Source organism: Bactrocera neohumeralis, chromosome 4 (genome assembly GCF_024586455.1).
Source record: "Bactrocera neohumeralis isolate Rockhampton chromosome 4, APGP_CSIRO_Bneo_wtdbg2-racon-allhic-juicebox.fasta_v2, whole genome shotgun sequence".
Lineage (NCBI taxonomy): Eukaryota > Metazoa > Arthropoda > Insecta > Diptera > Tephritidae > Bactrocera > Bactrocera neohumeralis.
In genome coordinates this window covers 80,875,963-80,894,856 of record NC_065921.1, presented here as the reverse complement: position 1 = coordinate 80,894,856, position 18,894 = coordinate 80,875,963, and the positions used below count along the sequence as shown (strand labels likewise).

Here is an 18,894-nt window from a genome sequence, read left to right as displayed (position 1 = left end):
TCATTTGCTGTCAGAGAACGTAGAAATTGAGAGCGTACGTTCTCTGACAGTTGATTAAGTACGCCTTGCCAACCGATTTACACCATGAAAACAAATTCTAGTTGGTAACGCGAACTTATAAATGTTGAAGATTTTGTTTTATTTATTTTAATTTAATTTGTTGTATTAATTTTGTGTATTGTAACAAAATAAAAATAAATTTGTACGGAACTTATATTATTATACATTGTACTTGTATATACATATATATCTAAATGAATTTATTAAATTATTGCAGATGCAATATACAGTGGCGGTTGCAAAAAATTTACTTCTTTAAAATAACAGCCGATTTACCACGCATAAAAAAATCTATATGGTATTAATAGCTACAGATTCTTAAGGTTATATTGAACTAATTATTGTACGATGTGCCTTTTTTATGATTCCATATTATTTTGATACTGCTGCAACCTGGGGGTAATAGTTTTCATGAGAGCTTAAAGTATTAAAGTTTTTCATAGGCTAAATGTAATGTTGTGAGGAAAGGTCTTTAAAGATGTTGAAAGTACATATAAAAGACTGGGCTGTGAGTTGAAATTCTTGCGAGGGAAAAATATGTGTGCTTCAAGCTTTGAAGACTAAATGAAGAAATCAGACACGGAAAGTGTGAAAATTGAAATTTGTGTCAAAATGTGATTCACTTAAGGGTTACATGGGTTTACGGGAGCAATAAATCGATTCTTTATTGCAATCTTAAGTTTTGTTGAACCGAGTAATAGTTTGTTTTTTTGAGATACAATTCTAACGACTTGGACGAAGGACTTTTTTCTATTACAACTATTTGAAAGAAAATCGCGTAATTTCAATCTTTTATAAAGATGTCTGCCAAAAGTCCAATCTTGAGTTTTGTTCTGTTTTTTTCGTCCAAGTTCTAAGTTAAGGCTTTAACAAAAACACATATTTCTTCACTTTACTTTACGATACTGTAAGGAGTTATTCGCATCTTTGTTTCCGAGAGGTCACTGGAAATGGCGTCGCAATGGTCCTTTGAACTCTTGAGCTCAGATTTTACAAACTTCATGAATCAAGTCAATGCACCTAAAAAAAAAGTACTAAAGTAGTGAATATACAGCTTCTAACTAATTAGCAACTGTTTGAAATGCGCATTAACCCACAATACCAGAAACAGGAATTGCTAATCATTTACACATGTGTCGATTGACTGAAGCGTAACAAAGCTGTTTGTTTGTAAACAATATTAAAACCTTTAACTTTTGGAATGTTCTTGATATGCGTGCTTTTTTTAGTGACTAAAATTCTATTGAATGTGGATTTTTATTTTGATATTCTTCCACCCAATGCTACGGAACCCATATATCCCATTTCTCTCATTAGTAATTTACTAAGTTAGGTTAGGTTAATCTGGTAGGCCAATAAGTAACGCATAAACCAGTTTGTTCTTTTGTGATACTAGATGAAGTTCAGCCGCTAGGTCAATGAGGAGTAGTCGTACTTTAGAATGCCTGCGTTTGACGCGAATTTTAACAGACTTTGCGGCCTCACTCGATACCTCCTTCAGTGTATTGTACCGTGGGAACTCGAGATGCTTGTAGCGTAGACTTGCCAATGCGGCACAAGTGCACAGGAGATGCTTTATTGTTTCCCTGGTGTCTTGCTCTAGACATTTTCTGCAGTCTTCTCGATCTACCAGCCCCATTCTACGGCCTTGTGTCGCCACCAGACAGTGACTAGTTAGCATTCCGATCATGTTCCTACAGTCTCTTCTATCGAGCGTCAATAGGAATTTTGTGTATGAAATATTAAGATAAAAATATTAAAATCACTGGAGAGAAGCTCAGCCTTAAAATGTAGCTCAAAAGATTTAGCGCTACTAATTCTCTTCATGTGATGGACTATAAATTTTTGGATTTCCTTGATCCCGTAGACAACCTCCAGGATGATCTGAAATAAAAAAACAAAATCCAAAAGGGGCTAGTCATAATTTTGATTGTAGAACATCAATGGTGGCTTCCTAAAAAAATATTTAAAAAGTCGAAATTGTTGTAAAAATCTTATTTCTTCGATTATAATCTGATGAATATATCTAAGAAGATCTTGTGAAAATTTAAAGCTAATCGTTTCGAGAGAAACGCGTTTAAATTTTTGATTTCCGGTCATATCTCCGAAACTCTTTGCTAAATCAGCTTCAAATTTTCGGCGAATATTCTCAATTATATGTAAATTCGAAATATACTTATGTAAAAAATCGGTTTTTGAATTTCACAAGTGATCCACAATAATCCTCTATGTAAATTGAAATTCATGTGACGAAAAAAGCTGATTCAAACATTGTTGACTGAACGAAGAAGTCCAAAAGGGGTAGTGAAAATCGAAGCTTGTATCAAATGATGATTCACTTGAACTTGAACTTGATTTGCTCAGTTTTTATACACTTTATGGACCAAGTCAATGCTCGGAAAAAGTACTAAAGTAGTAAATTTACACCTTCTAATTAATTAGCAACTGTTGCGCATTTAGCCATAATATTATAATACAAACTGGAATTGTTACTTACGCTACACACAAATATGGATTTATTGAAGCGTAACAAAGCTGTTTGTTTATTATTGATATTAAAACCCATTTTTAATTTTTTTTTTACTTTTAGAAATTCCTTCATATGTGCTAGCGATGGTGACTTAAATTCTATAGAATGTGGATTTTTTGTTTGAAAGATCGCTTGCTAACAATTTTACTAAAAACTTTAAGGTTAGAATCACTGTGATGAAGCTCAGTCTCAAATAGTATTCCTTGCCGACAATTTGGCCAGTCGGAATGAATTCGGAGTGCAACACAGCTCGTTAATCAGAGAAAACTGTCAACATAACCTTGATTTTTGACCTGTTTGGACGTGATTTTTTCGGTTTGGGCTTACCTTTGCCATATTATTCGTACGATTCATCATCTCTTTCCGGGTCATAACCATAGATTCAAGACTCATCGTCAGTAATATTACGTTTCCTAACTTTATGGTATTCGAAAATCATTGTTTCACAGACGTCAACGCGAAGCTGTTTTTTTTTTTAATTGAATGCTTTTGAAACCAATCGTGCTTTCACTTTTCTTAGGCCTAAATTTTCTTTCAAAAATCTTTTCACTGATCCTTCCGATATTCCAACGATGCAAGTAAGATCTCTGACTGTTAAACATCAATTCTAAATCACCAATTCCTATGTTTTATGGACGTGTTGATCATCAGTTGATATTGATGGCCGTACTGGTCGTGGTTCGTCGTCAACGCGTTCTCGACACTCTTTGAATAGTTTGTACCAATCAAAAACACTTGCTCGAGACAAACAATTATCACCGAATGCCTCTTTCAACATTCTGAACGTTTCGGCATCATAAATTTGATTCCGCACACAAAATTTAATGGAACTTCTTTGTTGAATAATTTAAGCCATCGTAAAATTCGCCGAATGCACTTTATGTACTTCAGAAAGACAAGCGTATACCAAGCACTAAAGATTATTTAGATGTGATATTTGGCACAGATGTCATATACACCTAGAAAAAAAATTTCGTGAAAGTTAAATTAAAAAGTCTTACTAATTTCTACCTACAGTAGTATTTGGTCAATGAAGTCATAACGCTTTTTGCGAAGCTATTTTTTCAGTTTCAAAAACAGAAAAAAATCGTAGGGCGCCAAATCTCTCGATTTTACTCGTATATTTATAGATTCCTTGTATCTTAAAACCTCATTTTATCCTCCGAGGCATGCACTGTAGTCAAGAAGATATAATCCAAGTTTTTATATCGAATAGAAAACTAGATCTTTCGTTGTTTTTATATACCTAACTGTGGAAATTTTCTGAAATAGTTGTGGGTATTAATGTTTTGGTGAGAATCCATTGATATCCACATCCAATTCTACATTTGAAACTTCGTATTGGTTCGTATTACGTAGATCGCGCTGTTTTGGAAAGGAACCGCAGTGTTTGTGGTAAAACGATCGTGGACTGAGACAAATCAATACTAGCTTTAACATGTTTTAAACACAAAAATTATTAAGAATTTTTGCCAAACACCCAACAAGAAATAAAAATTGAAATCTTTGAAGTTATATACGATTTATATTTAAGTTCAATGTTTATTAAATTCACAGCTTAATGGTACAAAGGAATATATCACTATAGCATACTATACTATACATACGCATGCTTTTTTGTACAGCCCTACAAATGGGCTTAATAATTTATGTAAGCACTATATATGTATATATCAAATCGCCATGGATTTTCACAACCCATATTCTATAAGTATAAATACAGTTTACAATAATACCAGAATATCCGACAAATTAACACTACATATATGCAATACTTTTACAGTTTTATAGTTTCGTGTTGATGGTGTCATTCTTAGACGATTTCTTATCGATTTCGTTCCATTTTTGTATTTCACCCGAACCGAAAACCCAAAATATTAGCGCAGGTATTATATAGACCGCGGCGCCTATCAGGAACACGTAGTGCCATTGTTCAATGGTGTTCTAAAGAGACAAAGAAATTTATTAATGAAGCTAACTCATAATTTATACATTTTAAATGCCGAACACTTACACTTTCTTTAGTAAAGGCAGCCACAATCATGGGCGAGAAAATACCAGGCGTAGTGCCAATACAGTTAATGATACCGTACAGTGTGCCCGCATAGTTGGGTGCCAGATCTTGTGAGTTCTGCAAATTAGATGCGGTCGCTGCGCCATTGAAACCCAATGAGATTGTCATAATGATGACACAAACATACGGATCTCTAATGAAATATGCCAGTATGATGAGCATGATGCCAGGCAGAATGTGCGCTAAACGAAAAGGCGGGAAAAATATATAAATTTTTTGGAACACAGTCAATTTTTTTACAAAAATCAGTACTTACAAGATAGACAGAAAGTTTTACGCATCATTGTCACGCTCAGCCAACTCTTGCGGCGAATGAGATCGGCGATGGCGCCAAAGCCGAAGGCGCACAGTAAACGCGCCAAATGTGGCAAGCTGGAGAGGAAGCCGGCTGAAGACAAGTTGAAGCCGAGCACCTTTTAAAAAAGCAAACAAAACATTTAAAATTTTACTACAAAGTCAATAATAGAAGTAGTTGTAGAGCTCACCTCACTAAGGAACTTAGGTGTGGCGGTAATTAGGAAGAACAGACCCCACATGCTGCCATAATGTAAGAGCAGTAACGACCAGAAGGGTAGAGAGACGACGAGGCTCTTGTATGGTGGCCAGCGCTGTGAAATAAATAATTGAATATACATATTATATAAATACAGTAAAAGTAGTGACTAAAGCTAAGTCAGCCATAAATAATACCAACCTTCTTTGTTGTGATGGTATCGCCCAGACTCTTTTCAATATATTCACGCTCTTGCACGGAAATGGTGCGATGTTGTGCTGGACTATCGGCAACAACGTAGAACCAAATCAATGTCATGATCAATACGAATAGACCAACCATATAGAAAGCCCAATCCCAGCCCATGCTCTCGATAATTACGCCACAAATGGGCCAAGTTATCATTGTGCCAAATGTGCCGCCCATTAAAGAGGCGACAAATTTACCCTTCTCATCAGGTGGCGACCATTTGGAGACCAAATCTGCGCAAAAGTAAACAAAGAAGAGGATTATTTATTATTATATACAAAATTAACTCAATTTGCGCAACTACTTACTGTGACAGCACGGATAAATCACGCCCTATAATTAAAAAAAAAAATATATATATATATATAACGATTAAACGATTTCAACCTTTAGATAATATTGTAACTTACACTAAAGAAACCAATGAGAAAACGTATCACGAACACAGCCCATTTATCCCATGCTGCGGCGAGGGGTGTTAGTGCTGTAAGCACGGCTGCGCCCAAACAACTCCAGCCTGCTACCGGCTTGCCACCGAAATTCTCGGCCAACATACCCGCCGGCAGTGAGGTAATCATATAGCCATAGAAGTAAGCGCCTAATAAATTGGCTTGATCCGTTTGACTCCAGTTGTAGCGTGGACCGTACTAAATATTTAAGCTGTGTTAGAATTTTTTTTAAATTGAGAATTCTCGGAAGACTTACATTTGGCAGCGGTTCGGTGGCATTGGGGTCCGTGTGCTCGACCATAGCTATGATATTAATACTTAGATTGACACGCACCATATAGCTCATAAGACATGCCACGAATAACATTACCGCTATGTTGAAGCGTTTTGGAATGTTAACTGAAAGTGATAAGAAAGGAAGAGTAGTAGATTTAGTAGTCTTTTGTTTCTAAAGAGTTTAAGAGTATTTTAGTTGAACGTTATATATTATTTTATGTTTTTTTGCATATATTGCGTAGTCGAAAAAGTCTTTTCGTAATTTTAAATAGATGTGGTTGAAGTCGTATATCTCCAGTGCTACCAATCAAATTGTGTCATACCATATAGTGTTGGAAAGTTGAGATTTTATTTTATTTTCATTTAACAAAAAAAATTAAATTCGGGGAAGTTGAAAAAAGTTACAGCTGTTCAAAAATATTGTGAAAATATTGAAGAAATTCGCTATATTTTGAAATTTTTGTATAAGAAAAGGAAGAATGCCACGGAAGCCACCAATTTGTGAAGTTTACGGAGACGAAGCAGTACCAGTTCGTGTAGCACAACAATGGTATCTCGCTTTGGTTGATCTATCGTTGAAAAATTCGATGAAATTATGGAAAATATTGACCAGGACCGTCACATAAGCAGCCATGATATCGCTAAGAAACTTAACATTCATCATCAAACGGTTTTGAACCATTTAAAAAAGGCTGGCTACCAAAAGATGCTCAATGTTTGGGTACCACATGAATTGTCTGAGAAAAATTTAATGGATCGAATTAACGTCTGCTATTCTTTGCTGAAACGAAATCAAATCGAAGCATTTCTGAAGTGAATGGTAACAGGTGACGAAAAGTGGATCAAATACGGCAATAATGTGCGAAAAAGATCATGGTCCAAGCGTGTTGAAGCTCAACAAATGGTCGCAAAGCCGAGATTGACGCCTTGAAAGGTTATGCTGAGTGTTTTGTGGGGCCCTGCTGGACCCTGGTCGAATGATTGACTCTACATTTTACTGTCAACAACTGATGAGAGTGGAGCAAGCAATCGAAAAAACGGCCAGAACTGAGTAACAGAAAGGGCTTCGTCTTCCAACAGGACAACACTAGACCACACACATCTTTGATGACTCCGCAAAAACTGGGAGAGCTTGGCTGGGAAGTTTTGATAATCATATAGTCCTGACCTCACACCATCGGACTACCATTTGTTTCGGTCAATGTAGAACACTCTTAATGGAGTAAAGTTGGCTTCAAGAGAGGCCTGTGAAAATTACTTGTCGCAGTTTTTCGGCGAGAAACCAGAAAGGTTTTACACCGATGGCATTATGTCTCTAGCAGAAAAATGGCTAAAAGTGGTCAACCAAAATGATACATATTTGGTTCATTAAAGCTCATTATAAATATAAAAAAATACGTTGAAGTTCCATTAGAAATACGAAAAGACTTTTTCGACTACCCATATAATGCTTTTTTTTTTAATATTTATCAAAAAGCGGAAGTTTTTGATTTGAAAGAAGAATTAAACCCCTTCAATCCATCAAGTTTTTGATAGATAAAGTACTGAATTAGATTTTAGCCTAGTTACTAAATCATATTTCGATATCAAAGTGTATAAATCTAGAGTATGTACCAAAAATGGCCTGATATATTTATGAAATCAAGTTAAACACAATTTTGACTTGTTTTGAAAACTCAAAACTGTCAAAAGTTTTGTAATTATTGAGGTTATGTTTGTTAAGAGTACATGTGAGCTCTTAAACGATGAAAGAACACATTTTGTCATATCCCTTTTTCATCAACCGATCAAATCGATAGCTAGTACTTGTTTATCTAGTGCACAGATATCTAGTTCTTGTTCATAAAGTGCACAGAGTCACAGTCATTTGTCATTACCAATTGTATAAACATTATAGAATAACTACAAAAGTCATTAGTTAAACTCACTAACGCTTCGACATTGACACGCCGTTGGAACTAAAAATTGTCACGTTGCAAAATTTTCATAATTAACTTGGAAATTTGATAACGGTACAGGCACATGCAATGCGCATTTGTTAAGTTGGACGGAAGTTTTAAAGGCCCTTTGCTATGTATTTTTATATTTTTTTCTAGCTACAGAGACTGTCACGCGAACTATTTCTTTTTTATTATTGCTGAAATTAGTTTATTGTGACAAATAGTTTTCATTCAAATTTTAAGCTTCAAATAACGGCACTAGCAGCTAACTGTTATTTGTAGCAGGTTTATTGTATTATAAAACGTACTACTGTGCTTTGCGCTAGGAAATTTTGCGTTTTGTTATAAAATTTTATAATGACAATGAGTTCATTAAAATAAAAGCATTTTTGATGTGATTACTGCCTGTGATTACTGACTATATAAATCTTTTAAGTCTTACCTATACAAAATGCACTATCTAATTTCTCATTCTCAATATGTATGCTTTCTCAGTTTACTTGAATTATGTGCGAATATCATATACATAGCAACAAAATATTCTATATTCTTCCTATATGTGAAAATATTTATACCCTTAACCTTAATACCCAGAAGGAAACGCCGAAGACCCTATAAAGTAAATACATACATCTTTATATATAACAATTACATATCACGTTGTTTGTCCGCGATGAACTCCTAAACTACTGAACCGATTTTAGTAAAATTTAGCACACTGTGTCCAGTTTGAACCAACTTAGAAGATAGTGTAGTCAAAAAAAATTCATAAATAAAAAATACAGTGAAAGCTCAATTAAATGGACGATCTCAGTTTGCGCAAACGTCTTTTTATGCTCAAACTACGGCTTATTTGTTGGAACCGCCGTTATCAGACGACTTTAGACTATAGCTGCTATACAAACTGACCTATCAAAATTAAATGCTTGTATGGAATTTTTTTTTATTTGACAAGATATCTGTACGAAATTTGACACAGATTATTGTCCAAGGCTATGCTACAATTTCCGAACATATTGTTCAGATCGAAACACTATACCATATATCTATCATATAAACTGGCCGATCAAAATGGAGTTTTTGTATAGAGAACTTTTTTAATTGACTACATATTATTTTTTCTAAATTTGGTATGGATTATTGTCCAAGATAATCTTGCAATGTCCAAACATATTGCAGAGATCAGACCACTATAGCATATAGCTGCCGTACAAAATGACCGATCAAAACCAAGCCAAGCATGTTTTATACCTTTTTAGGCTATAATAAATGCGCATGTGAAGGGTATTATACCTTCGTTGCAGCCGATGTTAACAATTTTATTTGTTTAGTATTCATATTTGTAATATTATAGCATTGATTTGCCAGCTTCTAACAAAGTTAGACTAGGTTAATTTCTAAGTCAGTGAAGCGCGAAAAATAGCTTAGAAAAAAACTTTCTAGCAAAAAAATAATCATAATTTGTCTTATAATTAGCGAATCTGTAACAAATTATACATTATCTACATATATACAGGGTGTATCAAGAAGAACGACATAATGTTAAAATGGAAGAAAACACTTAAATTTGCTCAAAATGGCTTCTCTTTTTATACTCTTTCAACCAGTTGCTACAGAGTACCGTCCACTTTTTGGTCAAATTCCATATCTCGGGACCCGGACAACCGTTTACGACAAAATGTAGAATTCTTCTTACATTTTTATGACACATTATGAAAATGAATGAAAACGGACAATGTCAGATATACAAGTATATAACTGAAATTAAGGGATAGTCCTTTTCTTATCATAGTAAGTCTTTCCTTAGCTCCCATATACTTTTAACAGTTTACGCCAATTTTCGAAGATTCGGTGCAGTGTTTCGGCTGGAATTTGGATTATAGCGCTTACTGAACACACTGACAAAACTCATCTCAAATCCGTAAACAAAAAGGCCGGCACAAGCTCTCAAAATCATATCATCCCTATCGGTAGACGCTGTACATATGTACTTACAAAAATACATAGCTACATACCTATAAACATATATATATATATGAATCCATCTTATACACATGTAGAGCGCAAACGAAGCCTTAATACTTGTGTGCCTAAATGATTAAATGTTTATTCTAACATACTTAGATACATATCGTACATAATCGTAGCATACATACAAACAAAGTCGTAGAATTTTTAATACATAATTCGCTGTAATAACTTTTGCTGGATTTGCGTTTAATTCGCGAAAAATGTAAATATCAAGCAGCGTTAGAGGTTTCATAAAAGCTTTTCAAGGCGGTTTTTTTAGTATTTCTATATTCGTTTGTTTGTGTTTGTTGTTCGTGTCTGAACTTATTCATGCATCAAATGGGTAGCACATATCATCGAGATACTGTCAATATGTAACTGGTACATAATTTTGCGAGAAAGCAAAAATATGAAAATGTGTTCAGATTTGCTAATTAAATAAGATCAAATTATTATTGTGTAGTCGAAAAAGTCTTTTCGTATTTTGTTAAAAGATGACGGTGGAGTCGTATATATTCACTGCTACCAATCACATTGTGTCATGCCATATAGTGTTGGAAAGGTGAGATTTTAAGCTTCTTCTTTTAACCAAAAAATAAATTCGAGGAAGTTGAAAAAAAGTTATAGCTGTTCAAAAATGAGTGAAAATAATGAAGGAATTCGGTATATTTTGAAATTTTTGTATAATAAAGGGAAAAATGCCACGGAAGCCACTAATGAAATTTGTGAAATTTACGCAGACGATGCTTTATCAGCTCGTGTAGCACAAAAATGGTTCGCTCGCTTCCGTTCTGGAAATTTCGAAATTTCGATTTACACTGATGGAATAATGTCACTAGCGGAAAAATGGCAAAAAGTGGTCGACCAAAATGGTACATATTAGGTTTATTAAAGTTCATTATAAATAAAAACAAAAAAAAAAAAATAAGTTGAAATTTGATTCGAAATACGAAACGACTTTTTCGACTAACCAATACAATATCCTTCATAGGTGCATTTCGTTGAGCAGAAAATGATATAAAAAGATCTTTCTCTTGATTTTGAGGGGTTAGTTTGTATGGCAGCTATGCGCTGTAGCGGTCCAATATCGGCGTTTTTGACCGGTTTTTGACAAATGAGCGGCTTTTTGATGAGAAAAGGGCGTATGAAAATTTTCAAATCGATATCTTAAAAACTGAAGGACGTATACAAACAGACAGCCATATTATGTAGGCTTTCTATTAATGCTTCAGTAAGTCGTAGCCACAATTGTTCATACCTTTTCAGTTCTCTAATTTAAATTGTAGCTCGTATATTGCGGTTAGATATCGGTCTAAGTTAAATGTTCCGAATACATATTCGAACGAATGTTAAATGTTAAGGCTCTATGGTGACTCATATAAACAGTTCTATCAATTTCCTGCTATATTTCTTCAGTGAAACTGAAACCACCAGTTGTCGTCAAGGTTAGAATCTCGGTCAGAGATGTAAAAGTTATGTGATAAGATGCCGTAATGTTGTGCTGTGATAATAAAAGTCACATAAGAATCCTGAACTCCAAAAACTAAGGCGTAAGTTGCGTATGTATACAATCTGATCAGCAACAAATTAGATCTCTCAATTTTTATTTTCTGTAAGCTTCATGCCTGCTGTTGCTTGACACTACATACAAATGTTTGCATGTACATATGTATGTACCTTTATGCAGTTCTATAGCGGTGTTCGTGACGGCATGTAGCCTGAAATTCTCTTATTGTGACATATGAATTATTTGCACGTTTTATTATTGCCGGTAATAAAAACATTTTAATTTCCCTTTCAAAAAAATTTTGCTTCAATCGATTGGAAAATGTCTAATAGTCTCAAGAGAAACTATTTTACAAGGCATTTGGCTTTGGTTGTATTTTGGTGACAAAATTCAGTAAGGTATGTATGTATGTATATGAGTGCATGTGTAAATAAATACTTGCAGCATTTAATAGTAACAGCGCTACACTATAAGACTGCATATGTACATTAGAGCGGATCGATCTTAAAAAGAAACGCAGAAATATCAAATTTAATGGAGAGTGTTTATTATCATTCAAAGGAACATTCTTTGGCAATTATATTTTGAAGATTATCTCTTTCAAATGTTGGCCGCGGCTACGCCTCAGATGGATCATGCGTTGAGTCCAATATTCGTTCGACGATTTCGTTCGAGAATTTCGACTTTTAACTGGCGAATGACACGTGTTATGTTTTGCTCCAAGGCCTGAATCGAAGCAGGATTGTCCGCATAGATTTTAGACTTTACATAACCCCACAGGAATAAGTATAACGGTGTGATATCACACGATCTTGGTGGTCAATCGACCGGCCCGAAACGTGAAATTATCTGCTCACAGAAGTGTTTTCTCCATAAATGCATTGATTGACGCAATGTGTGGGTAGTGGCGCCGTCTTGTTAAAACCAAATGTCGTCGAGATCACGATCTTCAATTTCAGGCATCAAATAGTCGCTTATCATGGCGCGATGGCATGTCGCCATTGACGACTACATTCTCATGGGAATTTTTGAAGAAATATGGAGCAATGATTTCATCGGCCCACAAACTACACCAAATCGTTGGGTTTTCTGGATTAAATGGCAGCTCTTTAATCTCTTCATGTTGCTCTTCGTCTCAAATGCAGCATTTTTGCTTGTTTACATACCAATTGCGCCTGAAATGAGCCTCATCGCTGAACAAAATTTGTCTCGAAAATGTCGAATACTCTTGGAACATTTCAAGAACCCATAAAGCGAAGCGATTGGGAAAGTCGAGCGGCTTCAGTTTTTGCACAAGCTGTATTTTGTAAAATACACCAAGTCGTTCCATACGTCAGTCCGAGTTGCTGCGAATCTGAATAATCGGTTGTATGGGAGATATGTGATATAGGTGTTCGATCTGACGGACTACGACAAGTGATCAACATAAAATCAAAAGACCCCTACGTATTAAATTTCAATTGGAAGTCTTGAAAACTGACGAAGAAATCCCTAAAAATCTTCGCCTCAAAAATTGCTGGCTTTAAACCGGTTTTAGAGCCAGTGTCGCTTAGGCAAAGTTGCTCAGAAAGATTCTTAGAGCATTTCCCACAAACGCGATTTTATAGAAAACAATCGACCCACTCTTCCGATTTTCCGTATTTTTGGCTCACTTTAAATCGACCCGTTCGCATGTATACATTTACAAAATCTATGAAAACTCCATGAAAATTAACGGTACACGCTTATTTTCCCAGAATTTAGCAAATCTGCAAGACAACATGTGAACCAATAAATTGCGTACGCCATTTATGTGCATTCTGCATGTGTTAATTGAATTTACGTGACATTTAATTACGTTTAAAATGTAGCTAGCATTGTCACGCGGTTTATACCTGGAATAAACATATACATATGTATATGTATATTTGTTTATTTCCATTTGTAATTTTAGTCGGAAACGTGTGGCTGCCAAAAATAGCGCGTTTGCCAGCAAAAACCCAGCTAGTTGCCGTGAACTCCAACTACGCGGACACTTGCCAAAACATTAACCATCACCACCAGCAAACAATTCGCGAAAATATGCTTATTGGTAAGATCAATATTTGTGACAACATTTTTTGGTGACGCTCGTCCGTCGTCGGCCTGCGTCTTTAATTAACAAATATAGTCTTTCAATTACTTTCTATTTGCATAAATAATAAAGCATCACATGTTTGGGTAACTGTGCAAACGCTATGGCAGTCAATTCGTCATATCAGTAGGCAGCGAAATAAATAATAGATTATATAATTTTGGGTTTATGTGCAAATTTTAGCAAATATATTTTTCAATTAGCATTGGGTTGACAAAATAAGCGACTATCAAATATTATATTTTAGTCACCATATTATATTTTCAATTCACTAGACACGATTGTTTATTGAAAAAACTAAATCAACATACTACTTTATTTTATTTATAGCATAAGTATTTTTAAATCCTTTCAAAGCAGATTTCTCTAAAAACTGAATTAATTTTTTTTGGTTTACTTATTAACTGTAACACCCGTTTCTATGATGGCAACTGTTTTTTTAATGTTTGAATTGCATACATATGTATGTATGTGTCAGAAAGAAAAAATAAGAACAAACACAAATACAAAAAAATCTTTACAAAAACTTTGATCAGTCTTTTGTAGATTAGCTTTATGTTATAATAACTCGATCTGAACAATTTCTTCGTCGATTCCACTGTTGCGTTGAACAATAAACAATGCAAAATATAATTAAAAATACTTAATTTTCTCAAAATGTTTGAAAATAATAATTTTTAAAATTCTTATTTTTTAATAACTTTACTATTTTGTTATATTTTATTTACGTATTTTCGAAAATATTTAAATTTTATTTTCAAAAATATTTAAATTTTTAATTTTTAAAATTTTTAATTTTGTTTTAAATCTTTAATAAAAATTTTGGAAAGAAAAGTTTTCAATTAATTTTTAAATTTTTACTATTTTGTTATCCTTTATTTTTTTATTTTCAAAAATATTATTTTTTTTTTTCCTAAAAATATTATATATAAATTTATCAAAGTAGTTATTATTTGTTTCATTTTTTAAATTTATTTAAAATATATTTTTTTATAATATTTTAATAATTTAAAGGTTCGAAAACATTTAAAATCGTTTTCTAAAAAAGTTTTTTTTTGTAGTTTGCCTACATTTTATTGATATTATTTCTGTATACTGTAGACTTTTGAAAACGATTGATTTTTTCTGAACTTTTGAAGTTATTAATTTATTAAATCCATAAATTTTTCTTTAAATTATGGTATTAAAATTTATTTATTTATTATCGAAATTTTTAATTTGTTTCAATTTTGAAAATTTTCTTAGAAAACAGTTTTCATTTTATTATTTTATCAATTAAAATTTTCGAAAATATTTGAAATCTTCTTCTAAAAAAGTTGTTTTTAATTTGTCATAATTTTTTTTGATATTATTCATACATATTATAGACCTTTGAAAATATTGATGTTTCCTGAATTTTTGAATATTGAATTTTCGAACATAATATTTATTTATTTTCGAAATTTTTAATTATTTTCATTATTTTGTTATAATTTTTTCGTCATAACTATATCAAAGTAATTATTATTTGTTTAAAATTTGAAAACATTATTTTTTAAACTATTTAAATGTTTAGAAAAAATTTTTTGTTTATTATTTTAATAGTTTTAATACAATTTGTTTATTTTTGAAAACATTTGAAATTTTTAATTTATATTTCTAATTTTTTTACAAAATTTTCTGATATGTTTATATTATAGAATTTTAAAAACACTTAGCTTTTTCGGAATTTTTGAAAATATTCATTAAATAAAAATTAAGGATTTTCCAATTTCCAAAAAATAAAAAATAAAAATAAAAAGATGGCTACAATGTAAAAAATATTTTTTGAAAAAATAAAAAATATCAAATAATTTTGCAATAATAAATAAATTTTAATAAAATAATTTAAAACAATGTAAGGATGTCAAAATTTTTTTTATTAACAGTTTTTTATTTATTTATTTCCAAAATTATTTGATTTTTTTTATTTTTTTCCAAAACATAGGTTTACATTTTTGTTATATTTTTTAATTTTTTTTTGGAAATTGGAAAAATTCTGATTTTAATTTAAATTTGTTTTTAATCTTTATATTATGTAATTTTATGTCTTTAGAAAATAGTTTTTTTTTAATATGAATTTTTTGCAATTTTAAATTTTATATTTTTTCGAATATTATTGAAAAATATATATATTTTTAACATATGAAAAATATCTGATATTAATTGATAAATTATTAGATATTTTTATTTTCTTTCCAAAAAATAGTTTTAAATTTTTATCATATTTTTTATTTATTTTTTTTTGAAAATTGGAAAAACCGTGATTTTTTATTTAATTTTGTTTTTAGTATTTATGCTTTAAGTCTTTAGAAAATATTTTTTTTTTATTAAATCATCAATTTTTTAGTTTATTTTTCGAAAATTATTGAAAATATCTGTTTTTTTGTTTTTTTAAACACTTGGAATTTTTATTGTAATTTTATATTTTTTCAAAAATTATTGAAAAATATATTTTTTTGTATTTTTTAAATATTTGGACATTTTTTTTTAATTGTATATTTTTCAAAAATTATTGAAAATTTTTCTTTTTGATATTTTGTAAATACTTGAAAAAATATTTGCATATTTTATACTTGTATTTAATTTTTTAAAAATTTAATACTAGCTTAAATTTTTATATTTTTTTTATACTTACGGCATGGTAAATTTATGAACGCCATGATATTAGTTTTGGTGGTTTTATAACGAGGTAGTTGTGTTTTTTACTTGACGAAGCGGTGCGTCGTTTAAAGTGCTCACGCGATTTTAGCAACTCATATCAACAAGCAAGAGTTAGAATATGATTTTCAAAAAATCTGAAATAGAAGATAAATACAGTTCAATAAATAAATTTGTATAAAATTTGTGCTACTTCGATACACTTAATATAATTTTAAACGTTTTATCAATATTTCTAATATGGAAAAGTCACAAAAAAGGTTGAAAATTATTATTTTTTATATAAAAATTAGCAAAATTTTCACAAAATTGACATTTGATAAATACATATAAGATTTAATTTAGAAATTCAGTCTCGAAAAACATTTTTCATAACATCGAACTAGTTAATGATTCTTCAAGACATACATACATATGTACATAGCAGTAGTATAGTATATGTACATATTTAGTATTTAAATTAATGCTAATAATTGCGCATTTTTTGAGATATCGATCTGAAATTTTGCACATGTGATTTTCGGTTCATTCAGCTCCTCCTTTGTCGAATTGGACAACTATAGCATATAGCTGCCATAGAAACTGAACAATCAAAAACAAGTTCTTGTATGAAAAACTTTCTTATTTGACGAGATGTCTTCACGAAATTTTGCACGAATTATTTTCCAAGTCCAAACTATAATATCCGGTTGACTTATTCAGATCGGATCACTATGGCACAAAGCTGCCTTATATGTAAACTGAACGATGAAAATCAAGATAAAATCTCTTTATTCCCTTTTGAATAATAATAAATGTACTTGTGAAATATTTTAAAGCTTTTGTGCTACCGATTTTCGTTTTTAATTAAATTTTTACATTTTTAAAATTTTAATTTTTTTAATTTAATTTTAAAATTTTAATACACGTTGCATTATCAAAATGTGACGAATTCAACGATTTTAGCTTAATTCATATTTGAGATATAACTAAGTATGCATTGCTGTAAATCAGGTTCTAATAAGCCAGAAAAAATATTTGCGTTTCCAAATCTTCCAAAATATGCAAATAAATACAAACGTTGCTGGGTATTTGACGGCGCTTCATAAAAAAATGTGTAGCAATGCGTTTGACCCCCAGAATGTTAACGGACTCATAAACCAAAACCGTCAGCAAACATTTTATCGCATTTTAATTACGATTGTTCTCTTTCCTCTATGTTATGTGCTACATATCACAGCAATAAATTGTTGCAGGCATAGTAAAAATGTGATAATTAAGTCATAAACATGTACAACTGATAACCATAAGGAGCGTGTGATTATAAATAATTTAACTGGTTATTAGGCAATTAGAAAATAATCAATGCGCAACAACAACAAAGCATATTTGCACCATAAATCAACGATATTCAATGCCTGCAAACATATTTACATACATACATAAATAGGTGCTAAGCAAGTGCTCATAAAATAATGATTTATGAAAGAAACTTTTCACTCTTTTGTCACTTTGTTTTATTGCTCAATTGACGGTTATCACTGGAAAAATTGCATTTCAGAGCGACTCGTGCACAAATATTTACACCGAACAAATATATACCCATACATATATGTGTGTGTGTGTGTGTTGGGTACATACAATAAAAGTTTGTTTTAACCGTTATCAGCGGAAACAGAAGCGCCTGATTATAAGCACACACACACACACATGCACGTACATACACTCGACTTGAATTGACAGTCGAAAAGTTGAAAATTATTTGTCTGAGTGTCGGCTTTGCAGGCATTACAAGATGTCTACCGACACCGTCGTGTTTCATCATTAGCTTGTGGAATTTTTTCTCGCGTTTTTTGCTCACACGCTTTTATTTGCATGCGCATGCTCGTAAGTAGGTAGGTATGTATGAGTGCACGCAAAATGCAAATGCGCGTGTAATTTAAGTAATGAGTTAGTATGGTGTAATTGGAAAGTTCGATTTGCAGTGTGCCACTTTTTAATGTCGCCTGGTCCACGTGGCTTGGTAGAGTCCGGATGCAGCTGACTTACTTGTACATAAACAAACTTACTTATGCTCATATTTTATACGTCATTAAGCGCGCAGCACAGACATGCGTGTATATTTTAATTTTTTTTTTTGTATTTTTTATTTCATATGACGTTCTTGTGGCGACTACCGTCACAAAGCACTTATTCTGTTGCTTTGTGCAAATGAAAAAGTTGTCTACGTATTTTCAAGCTGTAATTTAAGCTAACTGTAATATATTTAGTAGTCGAAAAAGTCTTTTCGTTGTGCTAATGGAAGACGAAGCTATTTCTGTTGATCAGTTCTGGCCTTTTTTTTCGATTGATTGTTTCAAACTCATCAGTTGTTGTTAGTAAAATGTAGAATCAATCGAAATACGAAAATACTTTTTCGACTACCATATATTCAATTGTATATGTGACCTGGTCTACGAAAGGGGGGCTTATGTGCGAAAACTAGTTTTCTGGGAAAAGCTGTTAAAAATAATCGTCAGTTTCTCGTTATCTCCC

The 18,894-nt window shown here is 32.0% G+C and overlaps 1 protein-coding gene across 1 annotated transcript in view; it reads right to left on the bottom strand.

The window, feature by feature from the left end:
- Positions 1-4,095: 4,095 nt before the first annotated feature.
- The window catches only part of LOC126756979 (sialin), a 37,232-nt gene continuing 22,433 nt past the window's right edge, over positions 4,096-18,894 (bottom strand). The window contains exons 2-10 of the mRNA XM_050470520.1: positions 16,358-16,517; positions 6,112-6,254; positions 5,817-6,053; positions 5,715-5,739; positions 5,359-5,639; positions 5,150-5,272; positions 4,921-5,077; positions 4,605-4,846; positions 4,096-4,534 (exon numbers count right to left, since the gene is read on the bottom strand). Coding sequence (XP_050326477.1) covers positions 4,376-4,534; positions 4,605-4,846; positions 4,921-5,077; positions 5,150-5,272; positions 5,359-5,639; positions 5,715-5,739; positions 5,817-6,053; positions 6,112-6,254; positions 16,358-16,382 — 1,392 coding nt within the window. The 5' untranslated portion in view covers positions 16,383-16,517 and the 3' untranslated portion in view covers positions 4,096-4,375. The remainder of the gene's footprint in view (positions 4,535-4,604; positions 4,847-4,920; positions 5,078-5,149; positions 5,273-5,358; positions 5,640-5,714; positions 5,740-5,816; positions 6,054-6,111; positions 6,255-16,357; positions 16,518-18,894) is intronic.